This window comes from Eleginops maclovinus, chromosome 3 (assembly GCF_036324505.1).
Source record: "Eleginops maclovinus isolate JMC-PN-2008 ecotype Puerto Natales chromosome 3, JC_Emac_rtc_rv5, whole genome shotgun sequence".
NCBI classification, from domain to species: domain Eukaryota; kingdom Metazoa; phylum Chordata; class Actinopteri; order Perciformes; family Eleginopidae; genus Eleginops; species Eleginops maclovinus.
The window spans coordinates 9,663,291-9,683,614 of NC_086351.1; the positions used below are offsets into that span (position 1 = coordinate 9,663,291).

The following is a 20,324-nucleotide window of genomic DNA, read 5'->3' on the forward strand; positions in this document are numbered from 1 at the left end:
AATTCCTAAGTTACATCAATGAGCTTAATTGTATCAACATTCATAGTTGCGCAGTCAGAATTCAACTGTGCCACAGTGTGGTGAAAATAGAGAATGACATCAAAACGTTGCTTTATCAACACTACCACCCTCTGGAAGAAGTTGTTATAGTAATGTTGAGTTTAATACAACACAGTCCTGAAGGGTGTCTAAAACAAAACTAAATAAAACCTTGATGTTGGGTATAAAATATAGTCTCTGATGAAGAGACAATGAAACTGAAAAATAAAGATAGCTGAAGGCTTTGTTTGACAATCTAGAGATTATATGCATCTGCAAATTAAGCTGACAATCCACCCCTGAACAGGTTCAGTTTATAACAAGGCTTTCTCAATAGAAAAAGTTAAGTTTGTGGTTGTAGAAATGCCATACAAGTAAATCAAATAAGACAAATTGCTGTAACGGTTATTTAACACATCTTTATTATTCAATCTGCACTGTATTTATTGATAAAGCAAAGCCAGAGAGAGGTTTAAAATAGACACGGGGAAAAAACTTAAGACCTCAACATGGAGAGTAAAAAGTTGTGCGCATTTCACTTTAAAGTTAACATTAACATCAATGATGATAATGCGTTAGCTGTTTGAAAATGTCCTTAGGCACACCACAGAGGTGAAGGTGCGAGTAACAGAAGGTCTGCAGTGAACTGTCCTGATAACCAACGGCAGATTTTAGATCTTCCCTGCGAAACTTCCAGCCTCCATCTGATCGTCCCATTTGGAAACCTGGGGGAGAAATTAAAGAAAACATTAGGCCAGACTCTCAAATGAATGTTCAAGCATCAGCAGAACTTCAACTCCATATCCATAGTAGTTTATTGGCAATCTTAAAGCCAGCACCGACAAAGATAGCCGAGCTCCTGACCTTGGGAATAGTATAAACATAGTTGTACATCTGTTGCACCTGATGTCATGGGCAAATTGCTTTTAAAAAATCTCCCGAAAAAAGGTTGTTCGTTTTTTGGGGTAAAGTGTCAATGTATTTTCCGCCTTTAAATAAAAGTATGATGTGAAACAATAGCAAGCTATCTGAAAAGTGAGAATAAAGGCAAAGACAAGCAGTCAATGCAACAGCTGTTATAATATGTTGCAAACAATAGTCATAAATATATGAGGGAACAGAAGCACAAAAGCAGGAAATAAAGGAGGGTGAAATGCATTCACCCCAAGAAACACCAATAGATGCATTTTTGTCTTTTATCAGGAGGTGGACAGGGCACCATCAGGGGATATAAAAGCTACAAATGAAATGCCAGGATATGAAGCTTAGCAGTCTAAATCTGTAAGAACCTAGTATTTAAATAAGGCACCTATTCAAATATTAAAGTTTAGAGTGTATAAGGGCTAGGACCATTATGATGGAAGAATATGACAGCCATCACCTGATTTTATTATGTCTCAAGTACTTAGGAAAGCCAACTAACATCCCACATAAATACCATTGGGCTTATTGGAACCACAAGAGTTTCAGCTTTGTAGTCACATCCCATTCACACAATGCACGTCTTTCCAGAGAGCAGCATGCAAAAAATAATATATACATTTATACAGCTTAATATACGTCTCAAATACCCTTAAACTCCAAGAGGCTACCCAGAGATAGCAGATTAAACCAAAGAGAAATAAATGCAAAACAAAGAATTTCAAGAAGCAGGGACACATGCACATGCAGAGGGAACTGTCAGAGCGTTAAACATGTAACTTACCCAGCTCAGGGGACAGAGGCTCCTGTAAACCCTCTGGTACCAATCACAGGGAGACACATCCTGGTCTTTTGCTGTGAGGGCCTTGGTGCACCTGTGGAAGTCTGGAGCAAAAAGAAAGGGTTCAAGGTTACTCATCTGATACAATGTTCACACTTAAAACACAATAAAAGCCCTAGAGATTCACATAGTTGTTCACGCTACAATGACAGGCAGAGAGAAATATTCACACAGCTTGAATGTAACGCTTCTTTAATTATTGATTTTATATGAAAAAAAAGGGCATGGCAGACATAAGATAAATTACAGTATTTATACTACCAATGTCATATCACATGTTTTTTTTGTAATGAACTACTCCTGCCGTCTGATTAATATGAGTATGTTAACTCTTGGGTTTCTTATGGTACTCTGTATACACAATATGTCAAAAAGTATAAAACAGGTATTGACTGCAGATTAAAGCAATATTTTTGTTAGAGCACCAGTGTTAAAAAAAAAAAGGGTTTCTCTGTGTGTGCTTTAACAAACATGTCATGCAGTTTAGGAAACATTATTCATGTTGCACAGGTACAAAGCTGTGGACAGAATGATGAGTGCAGGCATTTTGCCGTGTCTACGTTTACTGTGTCCAATCTAAGCATTAGGACCGGGTTATGACAACATATCGATCCGCGTCCTTTACCCAGGTAGTTCGCATAGCAGTTGCGGGTCTGGTTGGTGTTGGGGAATCTGGCGTCAAAGGGAGCCGTCCTGTAGTTCTGGATCTTTGTCTGAACAGTATCAGCCATCTTTATCAGCTTCAATCTCACGTCCAAATAATACTGAGAAAAGGCACAGGATGGATTAACTCACATCTGATACACGTTTAGAAAACATTGCCATCACAGTGTCACCTCAACAAAATGATCAATATTAGCTGGCTATGCTAAGCTAACTGTAGCATTCTGATCAAAGTTAAATGTAGGTTATCTCTTGTTTACGCTTTTATCACTACTCATTGTTAGTTCCTTAATCAGAACGTAGGATAACAATTTAACTCTGATAGGTTTATTGACAGAAACACATTTTCCACGGTCCTATTTCTTTGGATACAAGTGAGCATAGTTTGACACAGTGTTGTCAGTGAGCTAATGCTAGCTGTTAGGTCGTTGCTAACTCGTTAATATATCTGGACTCTGTAAGCCAACACATTTGAGAACGCCTGTTCTTTCCGGGAGTTATGGTAGGTGAAAACAACAGAAAACCATATGAATATAAAAGGTAAAGCTTGTAAACAGCAGACGTTAGTAAATTACCGGCAGCTAACCTTGGGATGTTTCTCGATGTGTCCTCGGTGGGCTCCGGAAGATTACGCTGCTCTGTCGACGCGCAAAGGATGCTGGGATAACGACTGACCGGACGTGAACCTAACTTTAAGTTTGATAAAGTGTTTATTAATTATCAATATTAATTTGTCACTTTAATAACCATATCTAACCTTTGTTATTATACAAACATACATTACTTCATTTCATAAATTCAATTCAGACATAATAGGTAAGTTATTATATGATGTTGCTTTTAATTTAACTAAATTCTTCACTGTAGCATTTACATTGTGATATTGTGAGTTTTTTTTGTTGCAAAAATGTTGATTTACAACACCTCTTCAAACTAGGGTTATTGTTTTAAAGGTAAAGTTGTATAATGTTAAAGTTCAAAACATAAATTACATCCACATATACATACGTTACAGAAGTCTTGGGTAAAAGGTATGAAGGTGTTGTTGTTTCTCTCTTAGTCATGATTTAATAACGTGGTTGTGTTACATTTTAAAGGTTGCAGTTCCATACTTTTGCTCCTTTATGATGTAGACTGATTCTGGTCAGTGAATGTTTTTCAAGTCTTAAGTAAGTATCAAAATATGAAGAGCAACATTAACCCTTTATTTCTCTTCCAATATTGGTTGAATATATTTCTCCTGTGTGCCATGACAAACAGATGCCAAGTTACAGAGTTAGTTTAGTCTACACAATTACATGAGACATTATCTGAGGATCATACTTTGAACTGGGACAAAGTGATGGTCTCTTTTCTCTTATCATCCCCATCTTCCTGTCCAAGAAAAGGTCAAAGATTACAGGTGTCTCTGTTGCTGCCTCGAGCTTCCTGTCTTACTGTATGTGTTTCCTTCATTCTCTTTTCAGCAACACTTGGGCTCTCTGTGTGTTTTGAGATGCATCCCAATATCTTTCCCAAAAAAAAATCAATGCTGTACCAGATTAGAATGGCAAAATTCTTGAGAATATGTTAGACTTTGAGTCCTTGTTTGGGCTAATTGTTTGATGTATTGAAACTTCATAAGGATGAAACAGTGGCCACACATTTATTTTTAATTCAGACCAAAAGATGTGTTTCTAAAATGCTTTGAGGTATTTAACACAATATGTAAAATTCCTTAAAAGGTTGCAAAGGCCCAAATGTGTGTGTAAATTCACCCTTATCCTGCTCTCTACCAATCTCTCCCTCTCTCTCTCTCAGTCAGGATATAGGTGTTGTCCACTGCAAAGGAAGGAAATTCTGTCACTTAGAACAATGGGCCAGTTTCTCTATCTATAGACCCAGAGAGACTGAGAGCCAGAGGGACAGAGGGAGCCAATTGTGCCCAGTTAGAGGGAAAAGAAAAAGAAAAGATATTTAGGCAAATAGAACTGAATTAACCTTATGTATATAAAGAGTAAAAGATGTTTATGTTGATATGTGCGAGGTTCAGGCCTTTTGAAAATGGAATTTTATCACGAGAAAAAGGAAACGTGCAAGGATATTAGATTACTCTGAGCTGCGTATTTGCATTTTGGTGGTGAAGACTCATCCCAACAGGCTAAAGAAGGATCAAAAGAAACAGTGGGTAAGTGTATTCATGATCTATCAACTAAAAGCAATTGGATTTCTGTCTAAAAGTGTTTAGATTTCATGGTTTTCAAAATACAGGAAGGTAACATCTAGGAAGGTATGCATGTCTTTTCGGTCTAGAAGGAAAAAGTAGGACCACTAGTCTCTCAGTAATCACCCTTTAAAAGAGATTAGCAAATGTGATCCTACATTTTGATGGTCATTTATATTGAAGTAACCCTAAGAATAGGACAGGCAGTGACCTTTGCAGTGGGTATTTCCAAGTGAGTGCGACAACTGGAGTCCCACAGAAGTTGCTTCCTGTTTGAGAATGGGGAATTCACTCTATGAATCTCAGGGGCTGATTGGGGTGCTTTGATGTTATTTCAACCTGCTCTAGGTATCCTGTTGATATTTTTTGGATGTCGACATCATGCCATTGTTATATTGTTTCAAACCAGGCATTGCTGACACACATTCCTATACAATGTGGAGGTAGATTAAGTAGATTAGATTGTTCTCGACATTTATAGTAACTAGATATACTGCAGATTATTGAATTAAGAATGCCAGATACATTATTTCTCCCTCTCTCAGATGGAGGGGTCTGACAGTCCTCGCTTCAGAAAGCTCCATTTCCCAGTGGGTCTGTGGATCAACTCGCCCAGGAAACACTTTGCCAAGCTTGGGGGTCGCTGGCCCAGTGCTATCTCTGTCAAGTCAGTCTGAATTTGAAATGTACTTTATCAATATGTCATTCAGTTTTTATTTACATGATGTGACTTTCATGCTACTTGTTTTGTTAGATTCAGTACCTGATTGTTGAATGAACAGCTTTTATCTTACTTCCACGTCATTAGTATCCCCTCAACCCTGTAACCCTTCCCTGTTTTATTTTAGTCCTTGTTGTTTGTCCGTGTTTAGTCAGTCATAATTCACAGCTGACTGGTCCCTTCCTTTCTCCTTCCTCTGTCCTGCATCTGTCTTCCCCTCCTCTGTTGTTCCCAGGTCGACCACCAGCTCTGACGCAGCCTCCCTCCACGAGGCCCCCTCTGCTCCTTCCTCTTCCCTTTCTAACTCCACCCCCTCGCTGGCTTCCCCTACCCCATCCCCATCTCCTTCCCCGGCCTTCCTCAGGCCGAGGCCTGCTGGGCCCCAGTCCCGCACAAAACGGCTTTCCCACCTCTTCCTGCGAGGGCGCTCTAACAGCGACAGGGACCGGGCAGTGGGGGAGAGGGAGAGAGAGATTTGGGCTCACTCAGCTGCTCCTTCCTCCCACCACTACTTGCCCCCTGCCTCTTCCTCTGCCCCGGGCCTGATCAAGATCTATGGGGATGCCCTTTCCAGTGGGGCCAACTATCGCTCCCTGCTGGCCAACGTTAGCTCTACAGCCAGGCAGCTCATCGCCCAGGTCATCACCCGGTACACAGAGAGGGAGAGGGAGGAGACAGATGACGCAGGTACGAGGGAGGGAAATGTTCTCTCATTTTTGACCTCCACTGCAGCCCCATTACTTGGAATTGTTTGCTCAAATATTTTAAACCAATTTGGAATGACCTAATGTAAACACAAACAGCAGTGTTATGGAAAAATAATTAGCCCCCCCCTCCTCCTTCCTTCCTCCATTACCTTCTAGTTCTCCAGAAATACAGCCCAGAGGACTTCCTGTTGTGTGATGTCATTGGAAAGCCCATTCAGCAGCCAGATGGAGCTATCAAATGGGAGACAGAGAGCCGGAGAAGCGTTGCCCCGTGGGAATGTCCCTTGTTGTTAGTGGACATGTGGCGGCCTAAGGACGGGTTCGAGCGGCGCTTTGAAATCCAGAGAAAGGAAGAATATGAGAGAGAAGAGAGAGAGAGGGAGAAGGAGCGTGAGAGGGAGGGAGAGACCTACCAAGGTATGTGTAAGAATCAACAGGCTGCAGGTCTCTTTGACCCGGGGTCAGACTGAACCATGCTCTGGTTGTCTGGGCAACAGGTGTGCGCTGGCGACAGAGGATGTCATCGGGAGGCGGACCTGAGGAGAGCGAGCGAGGTCACCGTAGTAGAAACTCTGAGCTCAGGAGGAGCATCAGTGACATGAACCTGAGCCTGCGGCGTCGCCAAGGCAATCATGTCAGCAATGACCCACGTGGAAACCGTCCGAACAACAACGGAGGAGTTCAGGACAGGAAAAACATTGTGAGCATGATCCACCCACTGCAAGGAGAGGTGAGGGGGCGATAATGTGATGGAGAACAAACAAATGATGATCTTCTAGCCATCTTGTCTTCACTTGTTTTTATTATTTTCCCCTCAGATTAGAGCTTCAAAAATTGAAGCGAAGGTTGGATGGACGAACCAGCCTGCGGAGGACGAGAAGGATTACTCCAGTTGTGACCTGGAAGTGATGTCACAGAGTTTGATCCTTCCACCCACAGACCGGCCCTATTTTCTGTTGCTGCAGGGTTACGATCAGAGCAAGGCAAGACACGCTGACAGATTATATCACACACACAAACCCTCACAAACAAAACCCACACACACACACGGACAAAATATAAACACAGGCACACAAAGATGGACATTTCCATAATATACTCTATAGTAACGTAAAAACACATTGACGTGCACATATGCAGACCGGCAGGGGATTTGTGCAGATGTAAACGCGTGCACACACCCTGTACATGACATCATACCTGCATGTCTGTAATCGCCACATACCATCAGGGTTTCCATCCCTCGACAAGCCTCTCCCATTCAGCATCCTGCACAAAACATCATCAGAGCAACACAATACCCAAACAATTTATCCAAGGAAAGCAAAAAACCCCTCTGTGTAGCTCACACAGGTCCCCATTGTAGCAAACTGTGACACACTTCATTCCTTATCAACCGTCTTCTGTTCATCTCAACATCTCTGAGATGGAAGAGTGATATAAACTATGACACTTAAAGATAACAGACCTCCCTGAATTTCTTCTGCTCTCCACTGTGTTTTTTGTTTAGGATTTTGTTTTGTACATCATGGCGGGACATACACATGTGTTTGGAAGAAAGCCCACGATAAGGGAGCGAGAGAAAGACAGAGAGAGGGAGAGGAAGGGGAAGAGACCTCTGAAGGTGGACACCTTCCTGTCTGCTCCGGACATCTTGGCCAGACACTTGTTGGTCAGGAGAGACTCAGCTGTTCCTGAGTCATCCACCAGGCAAGGTACTAAAACAGTTACTAACTTCTTACTGAGATTCATGGTGCACTTCTTGTTTTAAAGTCTACCTTAGTTAAAGCTGCAACGATGAATAAAACTATAGAAAATAATCCCTACCATTAAGATAATTTATTAAGTTGTTAAATCGGCTTTTTGGTTTTGCACTGACAAAAAGAGAAATTAAGACATACGTTTGGATAGGAACTGGGAATTATATTTTTCACTATTTTCTGACATATTATAGAGCAAACTATTGAGTAATATAGAAAACAATTGGCTGTTTAATTTATAATCATATAAAATGTTTGTTGAAGCCCTAACCTTATTCTTAATTTATTGTATCATAGCTCTGATGCGGCCCTTCAGAGGAGGCGCAGTCACACACAACGGAGTGGCTCTTTACAGGGAGACAGTCTTAAAGCCTGGGGACGTGATTGGGCTTGGGAACCACTTCCTTTTCCTGTACCGTGACCCCCGGGTGACCCCAGCTCCACCGCTGGCATTGACCTTGCCATGGCAGGCTGATGCCTCCACCACCTGCTGCCCCTCAGGGTTGGTGGACCGACAGGAAGCTTTGAGGCAGTACCTTGGATCTACTGAGGCGGTGCTCAAGTTTCACCCCCGTCACACAGATGCTCTGTTACAGGTGAGACAGGAAGTTCAAGTCTAAAAATCTATGCATGTGTTATCATCCAGGTTATCATAGAGAAATGGCGGTGCTGACATGTTTGTTTTGTCCTTCACTTTTCTCTTAGGAGATAATCTCCAAAAATTCCTCCCCAGACTCTGGAGGCGGGCCTTTAGCTCCTGCTTATCTCCTGTCAATCATGATAGATCATGCCTCCAAACACCTGGACCCAGCGCTCACACCACAGATATTACTCAAGTCAGCCAATCTAATTAAAGAAATTGTCTGGGTAAGTGAAAAAAACCACAGCTCTAAATCTTTAATAAAAACATGTTTTGTAGGGGGCCCTGGTGGCCTTGGAGATTTCATGCCAACCATGAACCACAACAACCTTCAGCCTTGCCATTTTCCCATCTCTAAGTCTCCCTCTCTTCTTGTCAGCTCATTTCTGGCCTGCTTTCTGCTGTTAGCGCTATAATAAAGGTGTAAACATGTCCAATAAATACAAAAGAAACTTACTTTGAGCTAGATGCTACATCTATATGCTTAAAGTTTTGGACACATTTAAATTTTGACCTGATGATGGTGCTAGATTAAAACTTAGGGGCTCACCATAGCTACAACAATATAAGCAGTAAATGTCTGAACCAATACCTTTTAAGGCAATTCCTCTTATCCAAAAATATACATCTAATGGTGGTGCTAGAGGTCAAAATCAGTAGTGTTCACCCTTATGAATGTCACTCCATTAAGAAGTTTAAATATTTGAAGCTGGACTGACTGCGATTATATTATAGGTGCACTTTAAAAAACATTTAGGAAGTGTAGGCTCAATCTGTGGAGCAAGTAACATCTGAACCATGAAACATTTTTTGGGACAGTGTTATGGATATATGTATATGTCCTTCTTAAACCAGCTTGTCAGGTAGACAGATTGAGATCAGACAGAGAAACCAGCAGAGAGACATGTGCCCTTCATTGTTGCCTGCTATGTCGTGGAGAGGAACGAGGATGAGCTGATGTCACTGCCCTCCTGCTGGAAAATGTGCTGTAATTGTCCTGGCTGCAGGGCTAGACTCCGCTCCACTCCCACACTCACCCGCGATGTCTGTCCTCTCTTCTGTGTGTCTCTTATAGGACAACATTAAAGAGTTTGGCGATAAGCATCCCACACAAAAGTAAGGACATTTTTGTTCCATGTCATATTCGTCTGTTAAAAGATCGTCTGCTGAGTGATTCATGATACATTTGTGCGTGTGCTGTTATGTCTTTGGTACATTTTTGTGGTATGATGAAAGCATTGTAAGACGGTGACGGTGAACAATGGCTCAGATATTGCTGAGTTCTAAATACTTCAGCTATTTTTACTCACAGTATGGTGTCTTTCTCTTTTATAGCATAAACACAACACTGACAGGAGAATGCTCACAATTATTTTACAGCTCACATAACTTTAGCATTGCGCAAATGTTTCCAGTTCCACAGAGCAAGAAGGTGAAATCAGTACGCCGAATGTTCAGAAACTCTCGTCTGACCTTCGACCCCTGATGTTCTGGATGTCAAATGCCACAGAGCTCCTCAACTTCTTCCAGGTCAAAGTTGAAACCATGGAGAAAGAGTGGGAGTTTGAAGGTGAGAGGGATTGAAATAAAATATAAATGGCTTATTCAAGTAGAAAAATACCATAAGAAGCTATGACCTTTTAATGAATTACCTAATGACTTTGGCACAAAATCTTTATTTTCGTTAAAGCCCCAGGGGACCCAGTTTTGACAGCTGACATGGACACCTGCTCAGAAGCTCTGGCGCAGCTGGATGACGTCATTATGCACACCTTCCAACAGTGTGTGTATCACCTCACCAAGGTACAGTACAAAAGTATACAACTGTTCTTATTGTTACTATGCTGTTTGAGCCAATAGTATACTTAATGTGTGTGACGCCAGGAATACCACTGCCAATTAAACTTCACAAAGAGACAGCAAAATGCCTATCAAAGCACGTACATATTAGACAAACAATACATATTTCTTGTTTTTTTGCTGTGGTCACAACCACCCACAATTTAATTTAATGATTTCCAGCTGTGAGGAGCTCCTCCCTTCCCTTTGTGCTTTGCATTCTGGGAGAATAGTGTGAATCTACAACACACTTGAAAGTAGACTGTATTTTATGAACATAATGTCTGATTGAAGTATACTTAATATTGTCACTCTTTACACCGTTAACACCTCAAACCAAAGTTGTCGACTTAAATAACACATTTGATGACTTTAGACTCTACTTGATAAAATCGAAAAAACACTTGCAACTCAGTTTGGATTTTAACACCAATGACCCAGGACTAAACTTGGGCTTTGATCTTCACACTATACATTCACCATTTTTTTTTTTGCTGAACATCTTAACTAAGTTTTCCTCTTTTCTGTCCACAAAGACACTGTACTCACTTCTTCCAGCTCTCCTTGACTCCAACCCATTCTCCAGGGAGGAGAAGGAGAAGGATAAGGATGATGCTCGGGCTGCAGAGGGAGAAGAGAAAGGAGGAGGTGAAGGAGAGGTGGATGACGTGTCTGCCTTACCACCCAAAGTTGCCGGGCTGGTGGAAGTGTACCGCTGTTCCCTGATGCTGTCGCGGGAGGCGTGTCTTTCCCCACCACTCACCTCCCAAACCTTCGGTTACCTTTTCTTCTTCACCAACACCTCCCTGCTCAATACTTTACTGGAGAGAGGTGAGAGGGCTCAGGATGAAGTGAGGCTATACACCAGCTACTTTGAACACAATTTGGAGGGATGTTGAAATTTAACAGGAGTTTTTATGTCAGTAGTCTGATGATGATTGCGATTGGTGCAAAGGAAAAAAAGCTGTGTTTCATGGAGTTGTGTTACGTGAGAGGTTAACCCTAAGTCTAACCCCACGTGAAATTTCATTGTTTTTTTACATGTTATGCAAAGTTACGTTACATGAAGTTGCGTTGCGTTACATGAGGTTGTGTTATGTGAAGTAGCATGACGTGAGGTAGCATGACGTGAAGTAGCATGACGTGAAGTTGCGTTGGCAAAGTTACGTTTCGCGAAATTGTTTTTGTGAAGTTGTTTTCGTAAAGTTGCGTTAAGTTACATTATGTGAAGTTGCGTTACGTGAAGTTGCGTTATGTGAAGTTGCGTTATGTGAAATTGCGTTACGTGAAGTTGTGTTACGTGAAGTTGTGTTACGTGAAGTTGTGTTACGTGAAGTTGTGTTACGTGAAGTTGCGTTTCGTGAAGATGCGTTACGTGAAGTTGCGTTTCGTGAAGATGCGTTATGTTAAATTGCGTGACGTGGAGTTGCGTGACGTTGAGTTGCGTGACGTTGAGTTGCGTGACGTTGAGTTGCGTGACGTTGAGTTGCGTGACGTTGAGTTGCGTGACGTTGAGTTGCGTGACGTTGAGTTGAGTGACGTTACGTTACGTTACGTTACGTTACGTTACGTTACGTGAGGTTACGTTACGTTACGTTACGTGAGGTTACGTTACGTGAGGTTACGTTACTTGAGGTTGTGTAATGTGAAGTAGCATGACGTGAAGTAGCATGACGTGAAGTAGCATGAAGTGAAGTTGCGTTGGCAAAGTTACGTTTCGCGAAATGGCTTTTGTGAAGTTGTTTTCGTAAAGTTGTGTTAAGTAAAGTTGCGTTGCGTTACGTGAAGTTGCGTTACGTGAAGTTGCGTTACGTGAAGTTGCGTTACGTGAAGTTGCGTTACGTGAAGTTGCGTTACGTGAAGTTGCGTTACGTGAAGTTGCGTTACGTGAAGTTGCGTTACGTGAAGTTGCGTTACATGAAGTTGCGTTACATGAAGTTGCGTTACGTGAAATTGCGTGACGTTGAGTTGCGTGACGTTGAGTTGCGTGACGTTGAGTTGCGTGATGTGGAGTTGCGTGACGTGAAGTTGCGTTACATAAGGTTGGGTGTAAAACTGCGTTACGTGAAGTTGCGTTACGTGAAGTTGCGTTACGTGAAGTTGCGTTACGTGAAGTTGCGTTACGTGAAGTTACGTGAAGTTGCGTTACGTGAAATTAACCATAACCCTAACCCTAAGTTAAGTTGCATTGTTTTTTTTGGCCAAAACAATGATCTTCTCTTAAAACGATCCAAATAGTTTTGTTAAATAAATCACAACATTAAGGCCGTGTTTAAAACTTAATTATGATGTTCACATTTGCAACGTGAGCTCAGATTTACCCTGCCTAAACCATCAGAATGTTAGTGATAAAAATTGATAATGGAAATGTATTGGATTGATAACATTTGAAACATTGAGCTGTAAAAAGAAGTCATACAAGACCAGAAAAGGTCTGTGGCGGTGAGAACTCTGGGTTAATTAAACCGAGCAATGGTCTTTCATTGTTTATAAATTAAACAGTTGATTTGTATAAGAAAGAATGTTCCTCTTTAAATGTTTTCTGATAACAGATTATTTTCTCTCTGTTCTCTGAAGATGGCTTGTTTTCTTGGTCAAGAGCAGTCCAGATCCGTACAAACTTGGACCTGGTTCTGGACTGGCTACAGGGGGCGGGATTAGGAGACATAGCCTCTGAGTTCATGAAGAAACTTTCAATCACGGTCAACTTCCTGTGCATACCCAAGACTCGACTTATCCAGGTAATACAGCTTCATGAACAGAAAGCCTTCCCTCCCAAGAAGTAATATTAAGTGACTACAACCTCTTTTCTTCCAGTCATCCTGGACCAGTCTACAGGAGGATCATGTCTTGTTAAGCCCTTCCCAGTTGCACCACCTGCTCACTCATTACAAGCTGGGTCCAACTAGAGCCCCACCGGCATCCTGGGCCCCTCTGCCAGGCACAGAACTGAGTGGAGGTAATACATATAAAAATAAATAATAAAAAGTGTAAGAATCCAACCAGTGAAATTATCTGTTGAGTCAATTCTTTCTTTTCCTGTTCTCATCTAGACATCTTTGAGAGCTTTTTGGACCATCCTCCTCTAATCCTGCCAAATGAGACTCCACGCCTCGACCTCTCCCAGCCAATCCCGAGCCCTGAACTCCACAAGGAAGTGACACGTCTCCGCACCTTCTTGTGGGGACTTGACCAGGATGAGCTACCTGCCAATCAGAGGACTCGGCTTTAGGGAAGCCCATATTTGTCCCTCTTTGGATGTCCACGAAGTAAAAAGGAAATCAGAAGAAACAGCAAAATGTACACAATAAGAAAAAAATGCAAACTGGACATGTTGTCTGCATTTTGTTGGCTGGTTGTTTCTTTTTCATGACATTTCCATATCAGTTCATTTATCCATTTAGACATTTTCAAGTTAAATAATTGTATTGGCTTTGGTATGTCTTTATAGATTTTTTTTTAAAAGCAAGGAGTGAAACCCCGTGGCTGTGGGGCCACGCGATGTTATGCTTTACGTGACTGTTTTACTTGGCTTCCATGCATGTTTTTAAACTACTTGTTTTTAATAAAATTCTAGTCCTAAAGGCCTACAGTTTCCGTGTGATCTTTGACAAGCTTGTTTCCCACCGCAGGGCCCCTTGGGCTTGGCACTCGCATCAACTTTAACACCAAAGGAATATTCCACACGGTGGCGATGCAGCATGCATTCCCCTTTGACGTAAAATGATGAGTCTGCAGGTAGAATTGCTACATTACCGTCTGATTTGAGGGCTCACTGTCATTCATTTCCTGTAATCATGGTAGCATTTGGGAAGGGGGTGCATGACTCAAGCAAGCAAATGAGACTGTGACGACCACACACAAAGGTACCTTCACCAAGGTGAGCTGTCGTAAAGCTTAAGGCTCAAAAGCAGATTTTCATTTCCCTTTCTTGATGTGACACATACAAGTGGTCTGACTGGTAGGATTTCCGATTTCATTAATGTGGGACAATCCCATAGCCCTATAACAAAAAAAAAACAGCTCATTAACCCTAAACTAGAAAGTGGCTGTCATGAGAAAGCAGACAGGTGATATCATCGACAAGAATGAGTAACAGCTTCATTTGAACTCTTACAATTTAGTAATATTCAGTCAATCTCACCGTCTAGCCGACTATCCCTGTTTAAAAGTTCCCAGCTTCCTTTGTTTTGAGAGTGAAACTCTATGACGTCTACACAAACTCAACTTATCATACTCCTCCTTTGGAGCCCGACCAAATGGCTTCCTTTCTTCCGGTCAGCCTCTCAGATGAATTACTTTACGGTAAAATGCTCAAAAACCCGTGAGAGACCCCCTGCTTACATCATCACTTTTGCCTCGGGTTCTGTCTCCCAAGTTTCTTTCTGTGCTGACATCAAAAACAAAGACTGGTTATAGATTGTGATTCATAAGAAGAGGCTCCCTGCGGTCACAGTTATCAATTAAATGATTGTAATCACTCTCATTTCAAATTCAGTGTGGTGTCTGAGTGAGAGTGATTCTGTGTTTGTGTTCTAATTTCAACTTTCCAGTAATGTCAAACAGATGTGGACTGTAGGTTTATAATTAACCACAGATGGGGTTTGGACTGGTGTAGGTCTATGGTGATTGTATGATATTACAGTAGTCTGTGATACAATACGATGACCAATGTCTGTGAGTACCATTAAGTACCATGTAAGGTTTTGTAAGCTTGTGACACACACATGGTTTTCTGTGATCTCAATCACTGACACAGACAAAATGTCATACACACTTTCACCAGGAATTGCGTAGTCACACATACGCACACAATCCTCTTTCTTTCTCTTTTCCCCCCACACACACTCACACTACGTATACTTTTTTTTACCCAGGTGCAGTCCCACACCTGTTGTAGCAGCTCTCTGTAATTAGCCCAACACAATTATCAATGGTGGATGGAGGGGTGGGGAGGGTGAAGACAATGGGGCAGTTATTCTCTCCCTATCATCTCAGTCTCTCTCCTTGCTGTCGAGTAATGAAAGATTATTCCCTTCTTCAAAGAGACGGAGTTTCCTACAAAACAGCTGAGTCAGAGGAGAAAAGAGCGAAGGATGAAAAGAAAAGGAGAACAGTAGGGAGGCGAGCGCGGTAATGCAATGCTGCTGGTGTGAGGCCCAGTGGACCACAGTGGTTGTGTTCATTGTTGTTACACACAGGAGTCATTTTCAGGAACCAGAAAGGGCCCATGGCTCTCACACTTAACACTAACAGCTACAACCTGGAACGGCCTCAGGATCTATTTGTAATCTGGTAACACTTTACCTGAGCCCTGCGTCATTCTAAAGCCCGAAGTACACGGAGGTTTCTTAAGTCATACGTCAGGGGAAAGAGCAGAATACCATGACTGTAGGCCTACTGATGGAAGCTGTGAGACTTGTTTTATCAGGAAATTCGGAGGGGAAAGTATGTGGGTCCAAAGGAGTCATAATTACCAAAACATAACTGAATCTGGTTTTTCATACTGTACCAGTGGGGACTAAATCGTTGGGGGGCTGTGTTATTTTTATGAGTCTCATTCTAATGCTTTAAAATATTTAAGGATCACACTCACTGGAGAGTAAGCTTTAGTGGAACATTGTGAATGGCTGCGGGATCAGTCCTGTGTTCAGGCTCAGAAGGAAACAGTGGAGCAGGGAATTCTCTGGTAGGTCATAGACAGACCAAAAGACAGACAGGGGGTGTAGGAATCTACGAGAGAAAACAAAAGTGGTTAGAAGGTCATAGGTGCCGTGAGGCAAATCAGTCAGATGCAAACAGATGACAGACTGTGGCTGAGGTTCGTGATGGGGAACCTTGTGGATGGAATGGACCTCAGTCGGATGACTCAAAGGTTGAGAGAAAAGCCTTGGTCCTCCTCAAGGGACATATCTGTGTTCCTGGTTACGTCACTCGAACGTGAAATGCACACACAAACACATTTTTTTTGGTTGCACACATGCATTCCCCTACAAACAAATGCACACAAGCACACGCTTGGATATAAAAGAAGCCCTGTGAGGTCAGATCCACCGAGCTGAGGCTGTCCACTGTTAGTAGATCTAGCCAGCTAAGCCTCACAGTCTCATTGGCAGCTACAACCACCACCACCAACCACTGCACCCGCCTTGCCCTGCCCTGCCCCGGCCTTCTCTCCACTGGCGGCTTTCTGTCTTGGCCTGCTGCTTCTCAGGGGCAGCAGAGCGTTGTGTATGTATATGTAATATGTGTGCTTTTCAGTTTGGGTCAGGGCCAGTGCCACCGAAATTAGGAACTGGTGGTCTTTTTCCTCTTTTCAAAAATGTCCTCATCTACCTTTTCCCTCCTTTCGTCTTCTTTCCTGCCGTTTTCCTGCCTCTCTCATTCTCGCTCAGTATGTTTCTCTCGGGCCGGGGGGCCTGTGGGCCTGTGGGTAGGGGCCTTATTCCATCAGCCCGGGGCTTCTGTCAGAGGCTTGTTCCATTTTGCGTCATGGTGTTGACTGAGCGGACCCCACACTTAACTCCCATAGAGCTATGGGGTTGGGAAGCAGGGCAGTCGGCGCGGGCTAACGCGGCCCCGTGTTCAGCGTGGTAATCTGATGGCCATGTTTATTTTATGCTGCTCTCCTTTGATGGGGCAGAAAAAGTCTTTGGGCTTTTTGTTTCAGCACTTTCACTGCCAGGTCAGAGGTGCTCGCCGTGGTTACGCTCAGGAAGAATAATATTTGCCCTTATATTCGCTCCAAACAGGCTTTTTTCCATATTAGTGTCAGGGATACTCTCCGGGCTTCTGGCTACCACTGATTCGGCACATTGAAGGTGAAGGGTGGTGGGGGACCGCACCTCAAAAGGATCACTCCCCGGAGGATAACAGGGTTGTTCCACAGGTCGTCCCCGGGGCCTTTTCCTATACCCCTGAGTGAACCCCCGTCACACTTAGTTGCAGATCTGAGAGACAGCCCTGCAGCCATATATATAAGTCCCAGTAGTGAAGGAAAACACACACATAAACACATGAAAACACTCTCCCTCCTGCCTAGCTGCCCCGGGCTCCACCTCAGCTGTCAGTCGTCCAAACCTCCCAGGGGTTCTCTTTAATGGAGTTACCAAATACACAGAGTTACCTCTCCTTGTCTGCATGTGCCATTCACTGCCTCACCTCAAAACTCACACACCCACCTAACTGCCTTGTGTCAGCTGTTTCAGATGGGTCGAAAAGCCAGGGAACCGCACACAGTCATTAAATGAGGTTTTGACCTAAACGTACAAGAGAGGCCGAACTGTCGGCGTTCACTGGATCAAATTCTGACCCTAAATTGTTCTGTACAACCACACAATAAAGTACAATTAAAGTCTCATGCATTGCCCCTCACAATGTCTGCCTTTACTGTACCTCTATTGAGCTTTACAATGTTGATCTGACCTGCAGAAGTGTTCCCTGAGTGGCGACTTACAGGACTTGCTTTATCACGCAAAAATGCTTTTCACTTTGAAGATTAATCAGTACATAGCTTTTCAGAGGGGAGGCCCAGACTGTGGCCGGAATATTATTTATTTATCTCGATTTTGTTATTGTAATTGGCCAAGGTTAATGCTGTGATCATGATATTACTGGAATAAATCATTGTCCCACAAGATAACACACCCAGGGGAGTTTTACATGGATAACGTTTCATTTCCTTCTGGGTAGTTCATTATTTATGATCTGAATACGGAAAAGACTGGGTTTAGGCCAGATAGGAACAATAAGAACACACATACACACTCACACACCCGTATTCATAAACAGAAACAAGATCACCATCAACTGCCCTTTACATCTCATATCTTTTCATTTGAAATGAATAGAAAACCATCTGCAGAAAGGACTGTTTACACTTCCTGCCCTCCTCCATATATCCCATTATCCAACTTTGTGTTGTAACACATTAGACATGTTTCTGGCCTCCCCTGTGACTGTGAGGTATGTGCTTACTCACAGATGAAGGAGCCTGAACTCTGATGTAATCCAGGGGAGACAAGAAGGGGGGACTACCCTGGTGGTAGGTAATCCAATCCCTCCTGGTGCAATTTAGCAGCTCAAAACAATTACAGACGACTGTCTGCCCCCAAATCAGCACCAGAAGCCAGACGAAAGGGAAGTAGACTCTGTTTGTCAGGAGATGCTGAGGTAAAGTCAGATTTAGCTGTAGAGGGGAAGCTAATCTGGATAAGGAGACAGTAGAAAATCCGGCTAAGTGAGTCATAAAGAGGAGCTGTCAGTCAGACCCAAAGATTCACCATTCACAAATCTGCATGTAAGGCGTGTGTATATCTTCCCACTCACTGTCACCCAATCAGGGTCTGATTTAAAGGGTTTGCCTTTCCTGTGAAATGCCCCTATCGCTTCCTGTCCTACAGTCGTGCCTCACTGTCGCCCAACACCATTTATAGCGGTGATAATCTGTTTTAGGTTTTGTTATCTTTGGTCCATCATTCTCTTCCATGGCATCACTGGGTTTTTTTGATGGTAACTGGCTTGTTTCTCCATGACCATCTCACCTATCTCTTTCCAGTCAATCCATCCCATCTCATTCCTTTCTTTTCTCACCACCTTTCCACCATCGTCATCAGTCTCGGCTTCCAAGGATAGCCTCTGTCACTGTGTTTGTTGTCTCAGTGTCAACCATAGACTTATGTCTGTTAAGGCATCCTGTCCCATCCCACTTTTAGGAGTCATCCCATTCATTTCTACCCAGTGATTGTCCATGCTCCTGTTGTTTGTCGGCTTTTAGTCCAGTCTACTGCGGGGAATTTCCTTCTTATCGTTCACTGGGCCATTCCTTGCATTCCTGGCATGCTTCCTGTCGCTACCGGGGGTCCAGCCAGATGCGTGGGCGTCTGAAATACTAGGCAGACGCTGAGTCCAACTGACACCATTCGTACATTCAGCGGTAACCTTCTGATGAGAATGGACAGTGTGATTGATGAACAAGGAAGAGGAGCCAGTAAGAAAAGGGAGGGGAAGACATTAAAATACGGTGGTGGTGGTGGGGGTGTAATGGCAATGTGTGTGAACTCTGTGCCAAAAATAGAATAATCTGAATAGCTTTCATTTCTAAGTCATTGACTCACAGACTGTTATTGATAAAAGAAGACATGTGAGGCATTTAAACATCTCCCAGAAGAGCACTTTCTGGCTAATTTAAAACAGCAGGGGGTCAAAGTGCACATTAACATTGGGAACAAGAATAGAGAGATTAAAATAACTCTCATGTCATTCCTCTTAGTCATAGTTCTCCAAGGATGAAGGTGGTTATCATATATGCACATGAAACAACGCTTTGGTGAGCTCCCAAAATACACAAAGGTCAAGAAAAACAAACTGCACTAAAGTAAAGATTGTTACAGGTAGTGCAGATGTACAAGTAAATGTTGGCCGTCAGAATTCTCAGCTGGAGATAATGATTATGGTGGTTACAAAGAATGCACGCAAACACATCACTTCCTTATCTTGTTCTTACTATTCCTGAGATACGATTGTTTGTCCAAGAAGGATGAAGGCTAGATAGTCCACTGTTTAAATAAACATTTACAGTAAATGTTTTCCTTCCACAAGAGAATGCAATAAAACAAAACTGCAATACGACAACAACTGCAGAAACTTCAATCTAAAAAAGGAAGACAGTGTGTCTTCTGTGCCGGGTTTGCACAGCTTTTAGTCAAAGTCACTTCAAACTAAGGCTGACTTTTCAGTGAACTCGAGGTCCGCCTCCCCTCCCTGTGCGGTTAAAGCTCAGCCTACTAAATGGGTAGAAAAGACTTTTTGATTTCCAAACATTTTCAAATAAACTATGCCTCAAAAACTGTTGTACGCAGCTTCCAAATCTTAATGTCTGTGCAGTGTTTCAAAACATAAACAGTGACGAGATAAGGATATGAAATTTCCTTTCCTGTGTTTGCTCTTAGTTATGATGAAATTTACACACTTGCATGGCTGACGCACAGG

The 20,324-nt window shown here is 42.7% G+C and overlaps 2 protein-coding genes across 5 annotated transcripts; one reads left to right on the forward strand and one right to left on the reverse strand.

The window, feature by feature from the left end:
• Nucleotides 1-438: 438 nt before the first annotated feature.
• LOC134861794 (cytochrome c oxidase subunit 6B1) lies at nucleotides 439-3,165 on the reverse strand. 2 transcript variants are annotated; one of them, XM_063879264.1, is made up of 4 exons: nucleotides 3,051-3,165; nucleotides 2,427-2,565; nucleotides 1,745-1,845; nucleotides 439-764 (listed from the first exon to the last, which is right to left on the reverse strand). In XM_063879264.1, exons 2-4 carry the CDS (start codon nucleotides 2,530-2,532, stop codon nucleotides 711-713), a joined length of 261 nt encoding a protein of 86 aa, XP_063735334.1. In that variant the 5' UTR covers nucleotides 2,533-2,565; nucleotides 3,051-3,165; the 3' UTR covers nucleotides 439-710. The 2 variants fall into 2 exon arrangements, with proteins under 2 accessions (XP_063735334.1, XP_063735337.1); XM_063879267.1 differs by having other exon boundaries at nucleotides 3,040-3,144.
• A 1,169-nt stretch (nucleotides 3,166-4,334) lies between these two features.
• rasip1 (Ras interacting protein 1) lies at nucleotides 4,335-13,922 on the forward strand. 3 transcript variants are annotated; one of them, XM_063879206.1, is made up of 16 exons: nucleotides 4,335-4,631; nucleotides 5,213-5,334; nucleotides 5,624-6,075; nucleotides 6,252-6,512; nucleotides 6,593-6,825; nucleotides 6,914-7,078; nucleotides 7,606-7,810; nucleotides 8,153-8,451; nucleotides 8,561-8,722; nucleotides 9,571-9,611; nucleotides 9,911-10,065; nucleotides 10,186-10,298; nucleotides 10,871-11,165; nucleotides 12,912-13,075; nucleotides 13,152-13,293; nucleotides 13,388-13,922. In XM_063879206.1, exons 2-16 carry the CDS (start codon nucleotides 5,213-5,215, stop codon nucleotides 13,564-13,566), a joined length of 2,988 nt encoding a protein of 995 aa, XP_063735276.1. In that variant the 5' UTR covers nucleotides 4,335-4,631; the 3' UTR covers nucleotides 13,567-13,922. The 3 variants fall into 3 exon arrangements, with proteins under 3 accessions (XP_063735276.1, XP_063735275.1, XP_063735277.1); XM_063879205.1 differs by having other exon boundaries at nucleotides 6,593-6,795; nucleotides 6,875-7,078; XM_063879207.1 differs by having other exon boundaries at nucleotides 6,593-6,795.
• The last annotated feature ends 6,402 nt before the right edge of the window (nucleotides 13,923-20,324 follow it).

Coding starts and splice junctions, on each gene's coding strand:
- LOC134861794 (XM_063879264.1), bottom strand. CDS start 2,532: ATGGCTGATACTGTTCAGACAAAGATCCAGAACTACAGGACGGCTCCC. Junction 1,846..2,426: donor CTGCTATGCGAACTACCTGG/GTAAAGGACGCG, acceptor TTTTTGCTCCAG/ACTTCCACAGGTGCACCAAG. Junction 765..1,744: donor GCCTCTGTCCCCTGAGCTGG/GTAAGTTACATG, acceptor TTTCTCCCCCAG/GTTTCCAAATGGGACGATCA.
- rasip1 (XM_063879205.1), top strand. CDS start 5,213: ATGGAGGGGTCTGACAGTCCTCGCTTCAGAAAGCTCCATTTCCCAGTG. Junction 11,166..12,911: donor CAATACTTTACTGGAGAGAG/GTGAGAGGGCTC, acceptor TGTTCTCTGAAG/ATGGCTTGTTTTCTTGGTCA. Junction 13,076..13,151: donor CCAAGACTCGACTTATCCAG/GTAATACAGCTT, acceptor CTTTTCTTCCAG/TCATCCTGGACCAGTCTACA.